This window comes from Oratosquilla oratoria, chromosome 26 (assembly GCF_046742065.1).
Source record: "Oratosquilla oratoria isolate Oo_2021 chromosome 26, ASM4674206v1, whole genome shotgun sequence".
Classification (NCBI taxonomy): Eukaryota; Metazoa; Arthropoda; class Malacostraca; order Stomatopoda; family Squillidae; genus Oratosquilla; species Oratosquilla oratoria.
Genome location: NC_134802.1, coordinates 1,681,305 through 1,696,193, shown reverse-complemented (window position 1 = coordinate 1,696,193; position 14,889 = coordinate 1,681,305). Strand labels below are relative to the sequence as shown.

Here is a 14,889-nt window from a genome sequence, read left to right as displayed (position 1 = left end):
TGTGTAGATCAGATCTTTGTGGTAAGACAGATATGTGAGAAAGCTATAGGAAAGGGGAAGGATGTTTTTTTGGCTTTTATGGATCTGGAAAAGGCTTATGATAGGGTAGACAGAAAGGCACTGTGGGAGGTTATGCAGATATATGGGATAGGAGGAAAGCTTCTAGGAGCTGTCAAGAGTTTTTATGAGAGTAGTAGAGCTTGTGTCAGGATTAGAAATGGAGAGAGTGAGTGGTTCAAGGTAAAGGTGGGACTTCGTCAAGTATGTGTTATGTCGCCCTGGCTGTTCAACTTATACATGGATGGGGTAGTGCGAGAGGTAAATGCAAGGGTAGTGGGTCAGGGATTAGAGATGGTTAAAGAAAATGGAGAAAAGTGGGAGATGAGCCAGCTGTTGTTTGGTGACGACACTGCGCTTGTGGCAGGATCGGAGGAGGGATTGAGGAAGTTGGTGACAGAGTTTGGGAGTATGTGATAGAAGAAAGCTAAAGATAAATTTAGGTAAAAGTAATGTGATGAGATGTACAAGGGGTGAAAGTGGCAGTAGACTGGAAGTGAGCATTAAGGGAGAGTGACTGGAGGAAGTGGATAGTTTTAGATACTTGGGTGCAAATGTGGCAGGAAAAGGTGGAGTGAAGGTGGAGGTAGAATGTAGATTGAGAGAAGCGAGTAAATGCCTTGGTGGATTAAAGAGTGTAATGAGGAATAGACATTTGGGAATGGATTCTAAGAGGAGACTGTATGAAGGAGTGATTGTGCCAACAGCATTGTATGGGGCAGAAACATGGAACATAAGAGAGGAAGAGAGAAGGAGTTTGAATGTGTTTGAGATGAGGTGTCTGAGAAGTATGATGGGGGTTACTAGGCTAGATAGATTGAGAAATGAGGAGGTGAGGAGAAGAACTGGGGTGGAAAGGGAGTTGGGAGATAGGGTTGATGAAAGAGTATTAGGATGGTTTGGACACATGGAAAGAATGATTGAAGAAAGACTAGTAAAAGAGGTATGGAAGGCAGATGTGGAGGGAGTGAACATGAGGGGACATCCTAGGATGAGGTGGATGGATGGGGTGAAGGGGGCGTTGGGGAAGAGGGGAATGTCTGTTGAGGAAGGATGGGAGAGGACAGAAGACAGGGGTGAATGGAGAATGGTTGTATATGGATGATGTTGTGATGCACGAGATGGAATGGGCGGGGGGATGGGGGGTGAGGTGGTATGTGTGAGCAAAATTTGTCGCAGCCCGAAGGGATTTCTCCCCGTCTTCTCCTTTTATGCATGGGGGGACGGAGAGGGGGGGTCACCGATTTAGTGAAGCGGCCTTGCTGTGGATGTGCTGTGTCTGGCGACACTGCTTCTGACCCAGGGCAGTGGACAAGGTGCAGGAATGACCTGTCATCCAGGAGGTGCTAAGATAAGAGGGAGGGTGGAGGGGTGTGGAGTGTTTTCAGGGATGGAATGGGTGGAAATGATTTTATGCCTTTTCCTTTTTGGCTACCTCCCTTGTAAGGGGGAAAAAGCCTTGGTATATGTATGTATGTATGTGCCCCCTAAAACACAGTCCTGGACAGAACACGATCATTCCAAATTGTTGGAAGATACTAAACATGAACTAATACACTGAAAGGAAGAAATATAGTAATCATGGGTGATTTTAACACAAAAGAATAAGTTGGAAAGAAATGACAGTGAGGGGTGGAGAGGATGTATGGGGCAGCATGCTACTCAATATGACCATTGAATACACATTGACTCAGTGGATAAAGGAAAATACCACATACAGAACCTTCAAGATTGGATTTAATACTTATGTCAGAACCTGAAATTGTAGACAGAATAGATTACAAAATACCAATAGGAAAGAGTGACCATGCACTTATAGAATTTGAACTAAAAGAGCATAAAGACCTAAGAAGAAAGGAGAAACATAGAATAGGAAGACCAATGTACAACAAAATGTATTTTGAGAAAGTTAAAAAATCCTTTCGTAATGCAAACTGGGAAAAATTCCTAAATGATGAAACAAGGATGGAAGAGAAATGGAATATACTAAAATTTATAATGAGGGTGTGAATAAATATGTACCACAACAACAGAAAGAACATCCATTAAGAACTGGTACAACAAAAATGTAGTGAAGCTAAGGATAAAGGAGACAAACTATGGAAAAAATGGAGGAAAAAAAAAAAAAAACAGCAAATGGCAAACATACATCAAACTAAGAAACAATTATGTAAAAATACGCAGAGAAGAAAAGAGAAATTATGAAAAGGAAATAATAGAAAAATGCAAGGAACAACCTAAATTATTTTACAGATATGTGAATGGTAAACTAAAAAACAAGTAAGAAATAAAAAAACTGTGCCTAGGAAGTCATGAATATACAGAACAGGAAATGGTAGAGGATATGAACAACCACTTCAAATCGGTATTCACAATTGAGAACACACCTAACTGTGAGGGAATAGAGAGACAGAAATCCCCCCAATGAAGGAAATAACTATAACAAAGAAGGAAATTAGCGACCAAATAAAAAACCTTGATGTCAGAAAATTGCATGGTCCAGATGGTATGGCAAATTGGATACTGAAGGAATGCATAGAAGAATTAACAGATAAAATACACACTATAATCAAATGTTCGCTCAAAGAAGGAAAGGTACCACAAGACTGGAAAAATGCATACATTGTACCAATATATATAGGAGGAAACAAGGAAAATCCAACTAACTACAGACTGGTCTCCCTAACAAGTACAGTAGCTAAAATATGTGAGAAAGTGATCAAAAGTAGATGGGTTAAACACATGGAAGAAAAATCTATACTAAACCCAAACCAATTTGGATTTAGACAAGGAAGATCATGTACAACAAACCTGACCTGCTTCTACTCGAGACTAATTGATATAATAGAAGAGAGGGATGGATGGGCAAACTGTGCCTATTTGGACCTACAAAAGGCATTTGACAAAGTACCACACAAGAAATTAGTAAGAAAATTGGAATCAATAGGTGGCATCACAGGTAATCTATTAGAATTGAAGACTTCCTGACTGGGAGAAAAATGAGGGTAGTAATTAGAGACAAATACTAGAAATTATAAGTGGTGTTCCACAAGGGTCGGTGCTGGCTCCAATCATGTTTGCCATTTCATAAATGACGGATGAAGGAGTTGAATGTTATATGAATTTCTTTGCAGATGACTCAAAAATATATGAGGGTAAGAACAGAGGAGGACTGTGATTCATTGCAATCAGACCTAGACAAAATCTGGAAATGGACTCAAAAGTGGAAAGTGAACTTCAATATCAAGAAGTGTAGCATAATGGAGTTTGGAAAAAGTAAAAACAGAATTTCAAAAAATTATAAAATTGGTGAAGAAGAAATCAAGAAAGTGCACTCGGAAAGGGACCTTGGAGTAATAATCAGCAAAGACAACCAGATAAACATATAAACAAAATAGTCAGAGAAACCTTCAACCTATTAAGGGGGTACGTGACACCTGGAGGTCATTTTCTAAACTATTTAGAGTAAAGAGCTGAAACTTCTCAGGTAAATAGGTATCCATGTTGCCTACATTTCAGGTGAAACAGAATGATGTATGTACACATGTACGTATACCAGTAGCGACATTTAAAAGTGCACAGCAACATAATACGTGGACCAATTTGTTTTATATTTTGGCTATGATTAGTCAGTAGGCACACCTAGGGCCAGTCATTGAGTAATTGAACAATTTCTTTTATACTTTTGCATACAGGCATTTCAATTTTAATGTCCGGCAAAAATCATGAAAAATAAATTTTTTTTTGGTCTTGTTTCCATTATTACTCCGAACTCTTTCATCCTATTCAAAATATTCGAACGATCGGTCCTAGCAGTTACTAAAAGTAATATTCCCTGCAAGATTCATCTAAATCTGATGTATTTTAGATTTTTTATGATTAAAAAAAAAAAAAGTAAAAAAATATCGAACGGAGATATGGCAACTTGAAATATAAATATATCTGTAACTTGCTTATAGTTTCACCAATTTGACTGATTTTTTCATGGCTTAATTCTTATTATATACTGAGTAAGTACAGTAAAAATCATCAACATATTTTGTTTATAAGTACTTTAAATACTGAAAAACTAATGTATAAGTATATCACAGTAGAGACGACGCACAGACGACACCATCATATAATTTGCTTTTTTGCACCTTTGGCGGTTTCTTCATATGAAACCTCACTGCTGGGGGTCTTCAGGGTATCTAAATCATTGGAAAGAGGTTTATTTTCCAGCAGTGGGCACCTTCTCTTTCCTCATCAGATTCCCCTCACCAATCTATGTTGGTAGGGCACCCCCTCCAGCATCATATGATGTCCCTTCTTCTCTCTTCTTTCTCTCTTCTTCCTGTATAGCCTTGATCTTTTTCCTCTTGCTTTCTTCTTTGGATTTAATCTTCCTCTTTGAATTGTTTAGTCTAATGTTGTCCTTTACCTCTGTCACTGTCACAGAGGTGCAGGTGAGGGCAGTGGTGGAGTGAGAGGTAGTGAGGTCTTGGCTAGTCGTCTTTGACTGCTTGCCATCTTTAACTGCTGTTTTTTTGTCATTGTGGATGTTCTTTTGTTCTTTTTGCTACCCATGATGACTGTACTAAAGAGTAATATGTACTAGCTAAAGTAATAGATTGCAATGAGAGCTCATGAGACATGTGCACTTTCCCTTTCAGAGCTAGTAGGTAACTGACGCCTAGCTGCGCTCAAAGTTGGCAAGACCTCTCTCTCCACCTTCCTCCCTTCCCCTCCATCATCGTACTGGCCGTTGAAGCATTGGGCTAGCGTAAATTAAATCAAATTTCAACGTTATTCAATGTGCCTGAAGGTCCTAAGTGGCACGCCTCCCTCTAGTGTGGATTGTGCCTTTAACTCTGTCCCTTTAAACCTCACCCAAGACCTTTAAATTGCTTAGATGTTTATCTAAATGAGTCTTAAAGCTTCGAACTGAACTACATTGCACTACCTGTGCAGGAAGTTTATTCCATTCATTAACTACACGGTTGGCAAAGTTATTTCTACCTACTTCCTAATTGAATCTATTTCCGGATAGTTTGAGACCATTGTTTCTTGTCTGATTCTCATTCAATGTGAAAATTTTGTCACTTTTGATGTTGTCAATTCCCTTTAGAATCTTAAAGACCTGTATCAAGTCACCTTTGAGTCTACGCTTTTTTAGGGAAAACAGATTCATATGTTTTAGTCGATTTTCTTATGATTTATTTTTGATATTTGGAATCAGTTTTGTGGCTCTCCGTTGTACTTTTTCCAGTCTGTCGATGTCTTTAATGAGATTCGGTGACCATACAGAGGCACAACCCACACTAGAGGGAGGCATGCCACTTAGGATCTTCAGGCTCATTGAATAACCTTGAAATTCAATTGAATTTACGCTCGCCCAGTGCTTCAGCAGACAGGACGAGGGTGGAGGGGAAGGTAGGAAGGTGGAGGGATAGCCAGGCTGGCTGCTTGGCAACTCTGAGCTCAGCTAGACATCAGGTACCTGCTAGTTCTGAAAGGGGGAGTATGCATGTCTCATGAGCTCTCCTGGCAATTTATTACCTTAGCTAGTATATATTACTCATTAGTACAGTCATTATGGGTAACAAAAAGAATAAAAGAATATCCACAATGACAAAAAAACAACAGATAAAGATGGCAAACAGTCAAAGACAACTAGCCAAGACTTCACCACCTCTCACTCCAGCACCACCCTCACTTGCACCTCTTTCAACACCTGTGGCCAGCTCTACACCATCAATTACTTCATTCATCTCTAATGCAGCAAGAAAATTAGATATTAGTTCTGAAATTGTACAGAGGGGAGATGAGAATGAATGTGAATTTATGATTGTGGAGAAGAGCAGTTTTTTGAAGTGGATAAATTCACTTGTTAGATGCCAGTGTGGTGAGATGATTTAGATACCCTGTAGACCCCCAGTAGTGAGGTTTCGTATGAAGAAACCGACAAAGGTGCAAAAATGCAAATTATATGATGGTGTTGTCTGTGCATCATCACTACTGTGATATACTTATACTTTAGTTTTTCAGTATTTAAAGTACTTATAATTGAAATATGTTGATGATTTTTTCTGTACTTACCCATTACATAATAAGGATTAAGCCATTAAAAGATCAGTCAAATTGGTGAAACTATAAGCAAGTTAGAGATATATTTATATTTTGAGTCGCCATATCTCTGTTCTATATTTTTTCATTTTTTTTAATAAAAAAAAATCTAAAATACATAATATTTAGATGAAACTTACAGGGAATATTACTTTTAGTAACTGCTAGGGCCAGTCATTTGAATAATTTGAATAGGATTAAAGAGTTAGGAGTAATAATGGGAACAAGACAAAAAATATATATATATTTTTCACGATATTTGCTGGACATTAAAATTGAAATGCCTGTATGCAAAAGTATAAAGGAAATTGTTCAATTACTCAATGACCGGCCCTAGGTGTGCCTACTGACTAACCATAGCCAAAATATAAAACAAATTGGTCCATGTATTATGTTGCTGTGCACATTTAAATGTCGCTACTGGTAATACATGTGTACATACATCATTCTGTTTCACCTAAAATGTAGGCAACATGGATACCTATTTACCTGAGAAGTTTCAGCTCCTTACTCTAAATAGTTTAGAAAATGACCCCCAGGTGTAGTGTACCCCCTTATGGTCAATGAAAGTGGCATTTGATTATTTGGATGAAGAAATTATTAAAAAAATATTAGTTACATTGATTAGACCAAAACTGGAATATGCAGCAACACCATAGTCACCCAGTACTAAAAAGAATATAAGGAAACTAGAAAGAATAAAGAGAGAAACAACAAAGTTGGCACCAGCTCTTCCAAATTAACATATGAACAAAGCTTATCAAAATTGGAACTACCAACACTGGAGCAGAGAAGAGAAAGAGGTGATCTACTGACTATATTTAGAATTATGAAAGGAATGCAAAGCCTTAACCCCTTCCATACAGTGCCGCACACGTAGGCGTCATGGGGAGCGAGTGTATTCGCGAGGCTGCCATATCGGCGTCTTGATTATATTTATTGTAGTCGCCCCTCCATAATGACATTCTTTCTAATTCCTTTGTAATCGCATTTTCTATGGTTATCAAAATTCACAGGTGAAGAGAGAACGATCGATATAAGCGGTGACTATATTTTATGATGCGAGTATTATTACGACACGTCGTACGGCTGGCATTGGCTGCTGCCACCGAGATCTAAGTCCATGATGCCTACGTGTGCAGCACCGTATGGAAGGGGTTAATAGGAATGACTTACTAAAAAATTACAATGGAAATACAAGAGGTCATGAAAAGAAACTCAAAAAAGTATAACTGTAGAAGAGATAGGAAAAAGAATAGCTTCCCACACAGAGTGCTGGATACCTGGAATAACTTAGATAAAGAAACAGTGTGTGCACATACTATTCAAGATTTTAAGAAAAAACTTGATGCTGAAAGATACAAAGACAGGTCACCAAGAGCATAGCTCCCTTTCCGTATAGTACAACTAGGTAAATACACCTTAAACATACAATAGTTAAGCATGAATGGACTCACTAACACAGAACTGCACCACTTCCTGTATGAAGAAAACATACAGATTGCACTCATACAAGAAACAAAACTGACACCACAAATGACAGTACCTTTATTCAGATTACATAACAATTTGAGAAGACAACACAATACATAAAGATAGACTCATAACTTTAGCATACTTTTCTCCAACAAATGATGATACAACAATAAATCATAGACACTGTTACGTGCCCATGATATATCTTTATAGCCATGTCCACCCCCCACCCCCCCAATATTGTGGAGGGTGGAGTAGGGTATCCCTAAACTTGGACAGTTTCATCTGCACATTCGCCTATAGGCTATTAGGTTATATTGTATGTTCTATTTCTTCTTGGTTAATTTAGGTTAATTCTCTTTGTATTCACACTAATTTTCTATCAATGTTACCATGTTAAATTGTATAACAATGTTAATGTATATTTCCTCGAATAAATGTTAATTGGTAACTGTTGAACTTGGGCAAGCTAGTGTCCCCAGCTTGTTCAGTCTCTCTCCTACCCTCACTCTCTTACTTTTTTGCACTTGTATAAGGCAAGGTTCCTAACACTCAGCAAGTAAATCACAAACAATTTACAATCAATTTCTTGCCCTTGGCCTCTCTAGCTTTCCTGACATTCTCCCTACCACAGTCCCATACTCAAAATCATGTCCCTTTTAACTTAATTTAATTTAACGCTAACAAATCCATCTTCTTTCTCACAACCCCCCAATCTCTTTCCTATTGCTCTCATCTGTACCAAAGTCATGCACATTTAATGACCCAATGTTCTGGGTCACCATATTTTTACTAGGCATGGCATCGTCTTTGCCCTGTGTAGTGAAAGACACTGCCCCTATGTCAGTTGATGCCCGTCTGTCTTCCTGTGTGCATCAAGCACTACCATATACATATCACCCACTGATTAATAAACACTGTTGCCTTTGCTTGCATGATTGCTTGCAAACAGATTGGCTCCTATTTCTCCAGTTACAAGGAGGTGTGGGAGGCTAAGCTTCTGGGTACTGACCTCTTTATGTGAAAAAACAGGAATAAGAGATGGGGGAGATGGTTAGTGGGAAGTGATAAAGAAAACAGAGTTTCTGAGCTTCATACAGAGACCAGCCCCCCAGGACTCTTTGTGGAGGTGGGGTTGGTGTGTCCTCTTGATTTTGGGTGGTGTCGATTTTAGTGGGAAGCTAGAGTTTTCATACTCTTTTTGATGTCAGAGAAGACTATTGCAAGCAGTGCACAGTAACTTCTGTGAGAAGTGAAGGTCATATGTATATGACACCCCCCCCACACCCAACTGGGTGCTTCTCTGATTCATGGTAGCCACAGTAAGAAATGTCATGTGTGAACTTCTGATGGTATGCAGACACTGTTTTGTGTTACCCATTACTCTAACTCACCACGATAAATCTGAGTGCTTCTGACTACTAACTTGTGGTTACCAAGATGAAAAATTATAGTTAATCATCCAAATATGTTACAGCTTTGGTGTTGAGCTCCACATCATGAGTGGAAATGCTGTAAGCAAATAGCATAAGTAGGGTTGGTGATATTATTGCTTCTTGGCTGTTTTTCAGATACTTTGGCTTCACTATTTGCTTCAAAGCTTATCAATCACTTCTTGTCAGACATGTGCATTTCAGTTTCTATGACTAATTTTGACAAAATGTGTCTAATGACTGTGACAATAACCTTACTTAATTCCTAAAATTACTCTTTAAGTATGTAAAAATGTGTAGAAAAATGAAGGAAATTAATAATAATGCAATAAGGTAGTCACAGAGTACCATACCTTCTACTTTCTCCTTGCCATGTCCTCCTTTGCTGTGGTCGAGGAGAACACGAGAAGGTGTTTCACCATTAACAGTACAAACATGGTGATAAAGCTGTGCCATGTCCTCGCTCACTGAACTGTAATTAAGAATAATATAATAATAAGCCCTGTTGGCATAACCCATTCCTCATAGGTTTAAATATAACTAAATTTTCCTACAGCAAGTAATACTACAAATTTTCACTCAACACTGTGAATGCATTCTTGGGAGTCAATCAGTAATGTGGGATTGATGACAGGTCATCAATCTGTTGACCCAAATCTCTCTTGTAGGAGACTCATGGCTCCTATTATAACCTGCAACCGAACTGGTATATAAGTCATTCAAGGAAGAAATATTGTGTATTCTGGAAATAGTTTATCCCTCAACTTTTGATAAAAAAAAAAAAAAAAAAAAAAAAAAAAAAAAAAAAAAAATTATATATATATATATATATATATATATATATGAAGCAAATCCTTAGTCCCAGTCTGGGGTATTGGCTGCATGTTATTGTGACAAAGTAGCATGCAGCTGATACTTTACGGTCTATATGGGGTTCCCCTATAGACCAGAGCCACACATCATTTTCTCTGTGATAGAGGGAAAACTCTTTTCATAGAGAAATGATGACACTTTTATACTATGACTGTCTCTCCGTTATGCTGTCCCTCAACCCCCTGTTACTGTCCTGTACCATTTCTCTGAATATCAATTTCCTTTTTTTGCCTACCATGTGGTGGGGGAAAAGAATGCTACCACCAAGTCTTTCCACTTGAGTCGTACGAGGTGACAAAAAATAGTACGGGGGATGGGATTACGAGTCCTACTACCTGTAGCCCCAAAAGGGGACATTCCTAAAAGAAGTAAAGGCATAAGAGGGTCTAGGAGTTTTCCAACTAGTACCCAAAGGTTTGGGTCTTTTAATGTGTGTGGATGTGGTACAGATGAGAGTAAAAGGGAAGAGATAGGCAGTATGTTTGTGAGAAGAAAGATGGATGTACTGGCTTTGAGTGAAACTAAAATGAAAGGGGTGGGCAAGTGTGAGTTTGGGAGTGTTGTTGGGAGGTTCCCAGGAGTGGAGAGGGGACGAGGCAGAGAAGGGGTGGCTATACTAGTAAGTTAAGAGATAAGTAAGCATGTAGTGGAGTGGAAGGAAGTTTCATCAAGGTTGATGTGGATGAAGGTGAAGCTGGGAAGGGAGATGTGGGTTTTTGTAAGTGTGTATGGGCCTGGTAGTGAGCAGAGTGTAGAGGAAAGGGAGGCTTTTTGGGTAGATATAAATGAGTGCATAGAGGGATTAGGGAGAAATGTCAATATAGTTGTATTGGGAGACCTTAATGCTAGGGTAGGAAATGAACCAATAGATGGAGTGACTGGGAAGTATGGAGTTCCAGGTAAAAATCGTAGTGGAGAATTAATGGTGGAGATGTGTCTAGAAAGAGAGTTAATGATAGCAAATACAGTGTTTAGGAAGAAAGTCAAGCATAAGTACACATGGGAGAGGGTGGTGGATGGAAGGGTGGTGGATAGAGCGTTAATGGACTATATAGTGGTGACCAGGAGTATAGTGGGGGGAGTTAAGGATGTACATGTTCTAAGGGGAGAGTGCGGGAATATCAGATCATTTTCTGGTGGAAGCTAAATTGAGAGTGGAGAATAGGTGAAGGAGGAAAAGGGCAGAAGGTAGGGAGGTGCTTAGAGTGAACTGCTTAAATGAGAGAGAGAGAAAAAAAAAAAAAAAAAAAGAGGAGAATGAGTACAAGAAGTTGAGATAGGAGTGGGAGGGAGTAAAGGACAGAGTAAAGCTAGGAGTGGAGGAGTGGGGATGGTTCAAGGAGGGAGTCATAAGGTGTGCAAAGATGGTGTGTGGAACAAGGAGGGCAGGAGGAAATAGAAGGAAGGGTAGTGAGTGGTGGGATGAGGAAGCAAAGAAATGTGTAGAAGAAAAGAAGCAGGCATTCATAGATTAGCTACAAATTAGGACGAGGGAATCGTATGAGAGGTACAAAGTAAAGAGAAAGGAAGTTAAGCATAAGGTAAAGGAAGCAAAGAGGAGAGCAGATCTGAAATGGGGAAAGAGTATGACAGAAAATTTTGAAAGAATTAAAAAGATGTTTTGGAAGGAAATTAAAAGAGGAAGAGGAGGTGAATCAAGTAGAAAAAAAAAAAGCTAGAAGGTGCAGATGGAGAGATGATAATGTTAGAGAAGGCAGTGAGAGGAAGGTGGGCAGAGTATTTTAGGGAGTCGATAAATGTGAAGGAGGATAGAGAGGGAAAGTTAGCTGCAGTGGGAATTGTGAAGAAAATGAGAGTGATGAGTGAGGAAAATGGAGGAGAAATAGGGAAGGATGAAGTGAAAGCAGCTGTTAAGATGATGAAAGCAGGTAAGGCACCTGGGTTGGATGGATGCCATGCAGAATATCTGAAGAAAGGAAGTGCAGTTATGGTGGACTGGCTGGTGAGGTTATTTAATGTTTGCTGGAGAGAGGGTAGAGTGCCCGAGGACTGGAGGAGTGCCTATATAGTTCCGCTTTACAAGGGAAAGGGGGACAAGTGTGAGTGTAGTAGTTTCAGAGGGATCGGCTTGTTCAGTGTAGTTGGGAAGGCTTATGGGAGGGTCTTGATTGAGAGGATTAGGAGACGAACAGAGGGAATAATTGGTGAGGAACAGTGTGGGTTTAGGACAGGTAGGGGTTGTGTAGATCAGATTTTTATGGTAAGACATATGTGAGAAAGCTATAGGAAAAGGTAAGGATGTTTTTTGGGCTTTTATGGATCTGGAAAAGGCTTACGACAGGGTAGAAAGGAAGGCACTGTGTGAGGTACTGCAGATATATGGGATAGGAGGAAAGCTGTTAAGAGCAGTCAAGAGTTTTTACGAGAGTAGTAGAGCTTGCGTTAGGATAAAAAATGGAGAGAGTGAATGGTTTGAGGTAAAGGTGGGACTTCGTCAGGGATGTGTTATATCGCCCTGGCTGTTCAATCTTTACATGGATGGGGTGGTGTGAGAGGTGAATGCAAGGGTAGTGGGTCAGGGATTGGAGATGGTTAAAGAAAATGGAGAAAAGTGGGAGGTGAGCCAATTGTTTGTTGCTGACGACACTGCGCTTGTAGCAGGATCAGAGGAGTGTTTGAGGAAATTAGTGACAGAGTTTGAGGTGTGTGAAAGAAGGAAGCCGAAGATAAATGTGGGTAAAAGTAAGGTGATGAGATTTACAAGGGGAGAGAGTGACAGTAGGCTGGAAGTGACCATTAAGGGTGAAAGACTGGAGGAAGTGGATAGTTTTAGATACTTGGGTGCAAATGTGGCAGGAAAGGGAGGAGTGGGGGTGGAGGTAGAATGTAGATTGAGAAGCGAGTAAATGCCTTGGTGGATTAAAAAGTGTATTGAGAAATAGACATCTGATAATGGATGCTAAGAGGAGGTTATATGAAGGAGTGATTGTGCCAACAGCAATATACGGGGCAGAAACATGGAGCATACGAGAGGAAGAGAGAAGTTTGAATGTGTTTGAGATGAAATGTCTGAGAAGTATGATAGGGGTTACTAGGCTAGATAAAGTGAGAAATGAGGAGGTGAGGACGAGAACAGGGGTAGAAAGGGAACTGGGAGATAGGGTTGATGAAAGAGTGTTGGGATGGCTTGGACACATGGAAAGAATGAGTGAAGAAAGATTAGTAAAAGAAATGTGGAAGGCAGAGGTGGAAGGAGTGAATATGAGGGGGCGTCCTAGGATGAGATGGATGGATGGGGTGAAAGGGGCATTATAAAAAAGAGGAATGTCTCTGGAGGAAGGACAGAAGATAGGGGTGAATGGAGAAGGATTGTGTATGGATGATGCTGTGATGCATGAGGGGGAGTGGGTGGGAGATGGGGAGTGAGGAAGTATGTATAAGAAAAAATTTGATGCAGGCCAAAGGGATTTCTCTCCGCCTTCTCCTTTTCTGCATGAGGGGACGGGGGGCTTGTCGCCGAATTTATGAAGCGGCCTTGCTGTGGATGTGCTGTGTCTTGTGACACTGCTTCTGACCCAGGGCAGTGGACAAGATGCAGGGATGACCCATCATTCAGGAGGTGCCAAGATGGGAGGGAGGGAGGAGGGTGGGGGGGGAGTGGAATATATAGGAAATGGAATGGGTGGAAGTGGTTTCTATGCCCTTTTTCTTTTTGGCTACCCCCCTGTGTAAAGGGGAAAAAGCCTTTGGTATATGTATGTATCTATGTTTGTCCAGTGTCATGTCTTTGCTGTTTATTACTCCAAGGTCTCTTTCCAAGTTCACTTTTTTTACTTCTTCACCAATTTTATAATTTCTTGATATTCTATTTTTACTTTTTCTAAACTCCATTATACTACACTTCTTGATATTGAAGTTTACTTCCCACTTTTGATTCCATTTCCAGATTTTGTCTAGGTCTAACTGTAATGATTCACAATCCTTCTCTGTTCTTACTTTCTTTAGTATTTTTGCATCATCTGCATCTGGGGTATTGGCTGCATGTTATTGTGACAAAGTAGCATGCAGTTGATACTTTAGGGTCTATATGGGGTGCCCCTACGGACCAGAGCCACACATCAGTTTGTCTGTGATAGAGGAACTCTGTACATAGAGAAATGATGACATTTTTATACTACGACTGTCCCTCCGTTATGCTGTCCCCCAACCCCTTGTTACTGTCCTGTACCATTTCTTTGTATATTCATTTCCTTTTTTTGCCTACCTACCCTATGGTGGGGGGGAAAAAATACTGCCACCAAGTATTTCCACTTGAGTCATAAAAGGCAACAAAAAAGGGACGGGGGGATGGGATTACGAGTCCTACTACCCGTAGACCCACAAGGGGACATTTCTAAAAAAGAAAGTAAAGGCATAAGAGGGTCTGGGAGTTTTCCAACCAGTACCCAAAGGTTTGGGTCTTTTAATGTATGTGGATGTGGTACAGATGAGAGTAAAAGGGAAGAGATAGGCAGTATGTTTGTGAGAAGAAAGATGGATGTACTGGCTTTGAGTGAAATTAAAATGAAAGGAAAGGGCAACTGTGAGTTTGGGAGTGTAGCTGGGAGGTACTCAGGAGTGAAGAGGGGACGAGGGAGAGAAGGGGTGGCTATACTAGTAAGTGGAGAGATAAGTAAGCAGGTAGTGGAGTGGAAAGAGGTGTCATCAAGGTTGATGTGGATGAAGATGAAGCTGGGAAAGGAGATGTGGTTTTCTGTAAGTGCATATGGGCCTGGTAGTGAGAAGAGCGTAGAGGAAAGGGAGGCTTTTTGGGCAGATATGAGTGCATAGAGGTATTAGGAAGAAATATCAATGTAGTTGTATTGGGAGACCTAAATGCTAGGGTAGGAAATGAACCAATTGATGGAGTGACTGGGAAGTATGGAGTTCCCGGTAAAAATCGTAGTGGAGAATTAATGGTGGAGATGTGTCATGAGAGTTGATG

At 40.0% G+C, this 14,889-nt stretch overlaps 1 protein-coding gene across 1 annotated transcript in view; it reads right to left on the bottom strand.

Moving 5' to 3' along the window:
- The window catches only part of LOC143039361 (protein bicaudal D-like), a 115,658-nt gene extending 106,119 nt beyond the window's left edge, over positions 1 to 9,539 (bottom strand). Inside the window, exon 1 of the mRNA XM_076209253.1 lies at positions 9,425 to 9,539. Within this exon, the coding sequence (XP_076065368.1) occupies positions 9,425 to 9,527 (103 nt within the window). The 5' untranslated portion in view covers positions 9,528 to 9,539. The remainder of the gene's footprint in view (positions 1 to 9,424) is intronic.
- Positions 9,540 to 14,889: the final 5,350 nt, after the last annotated feature.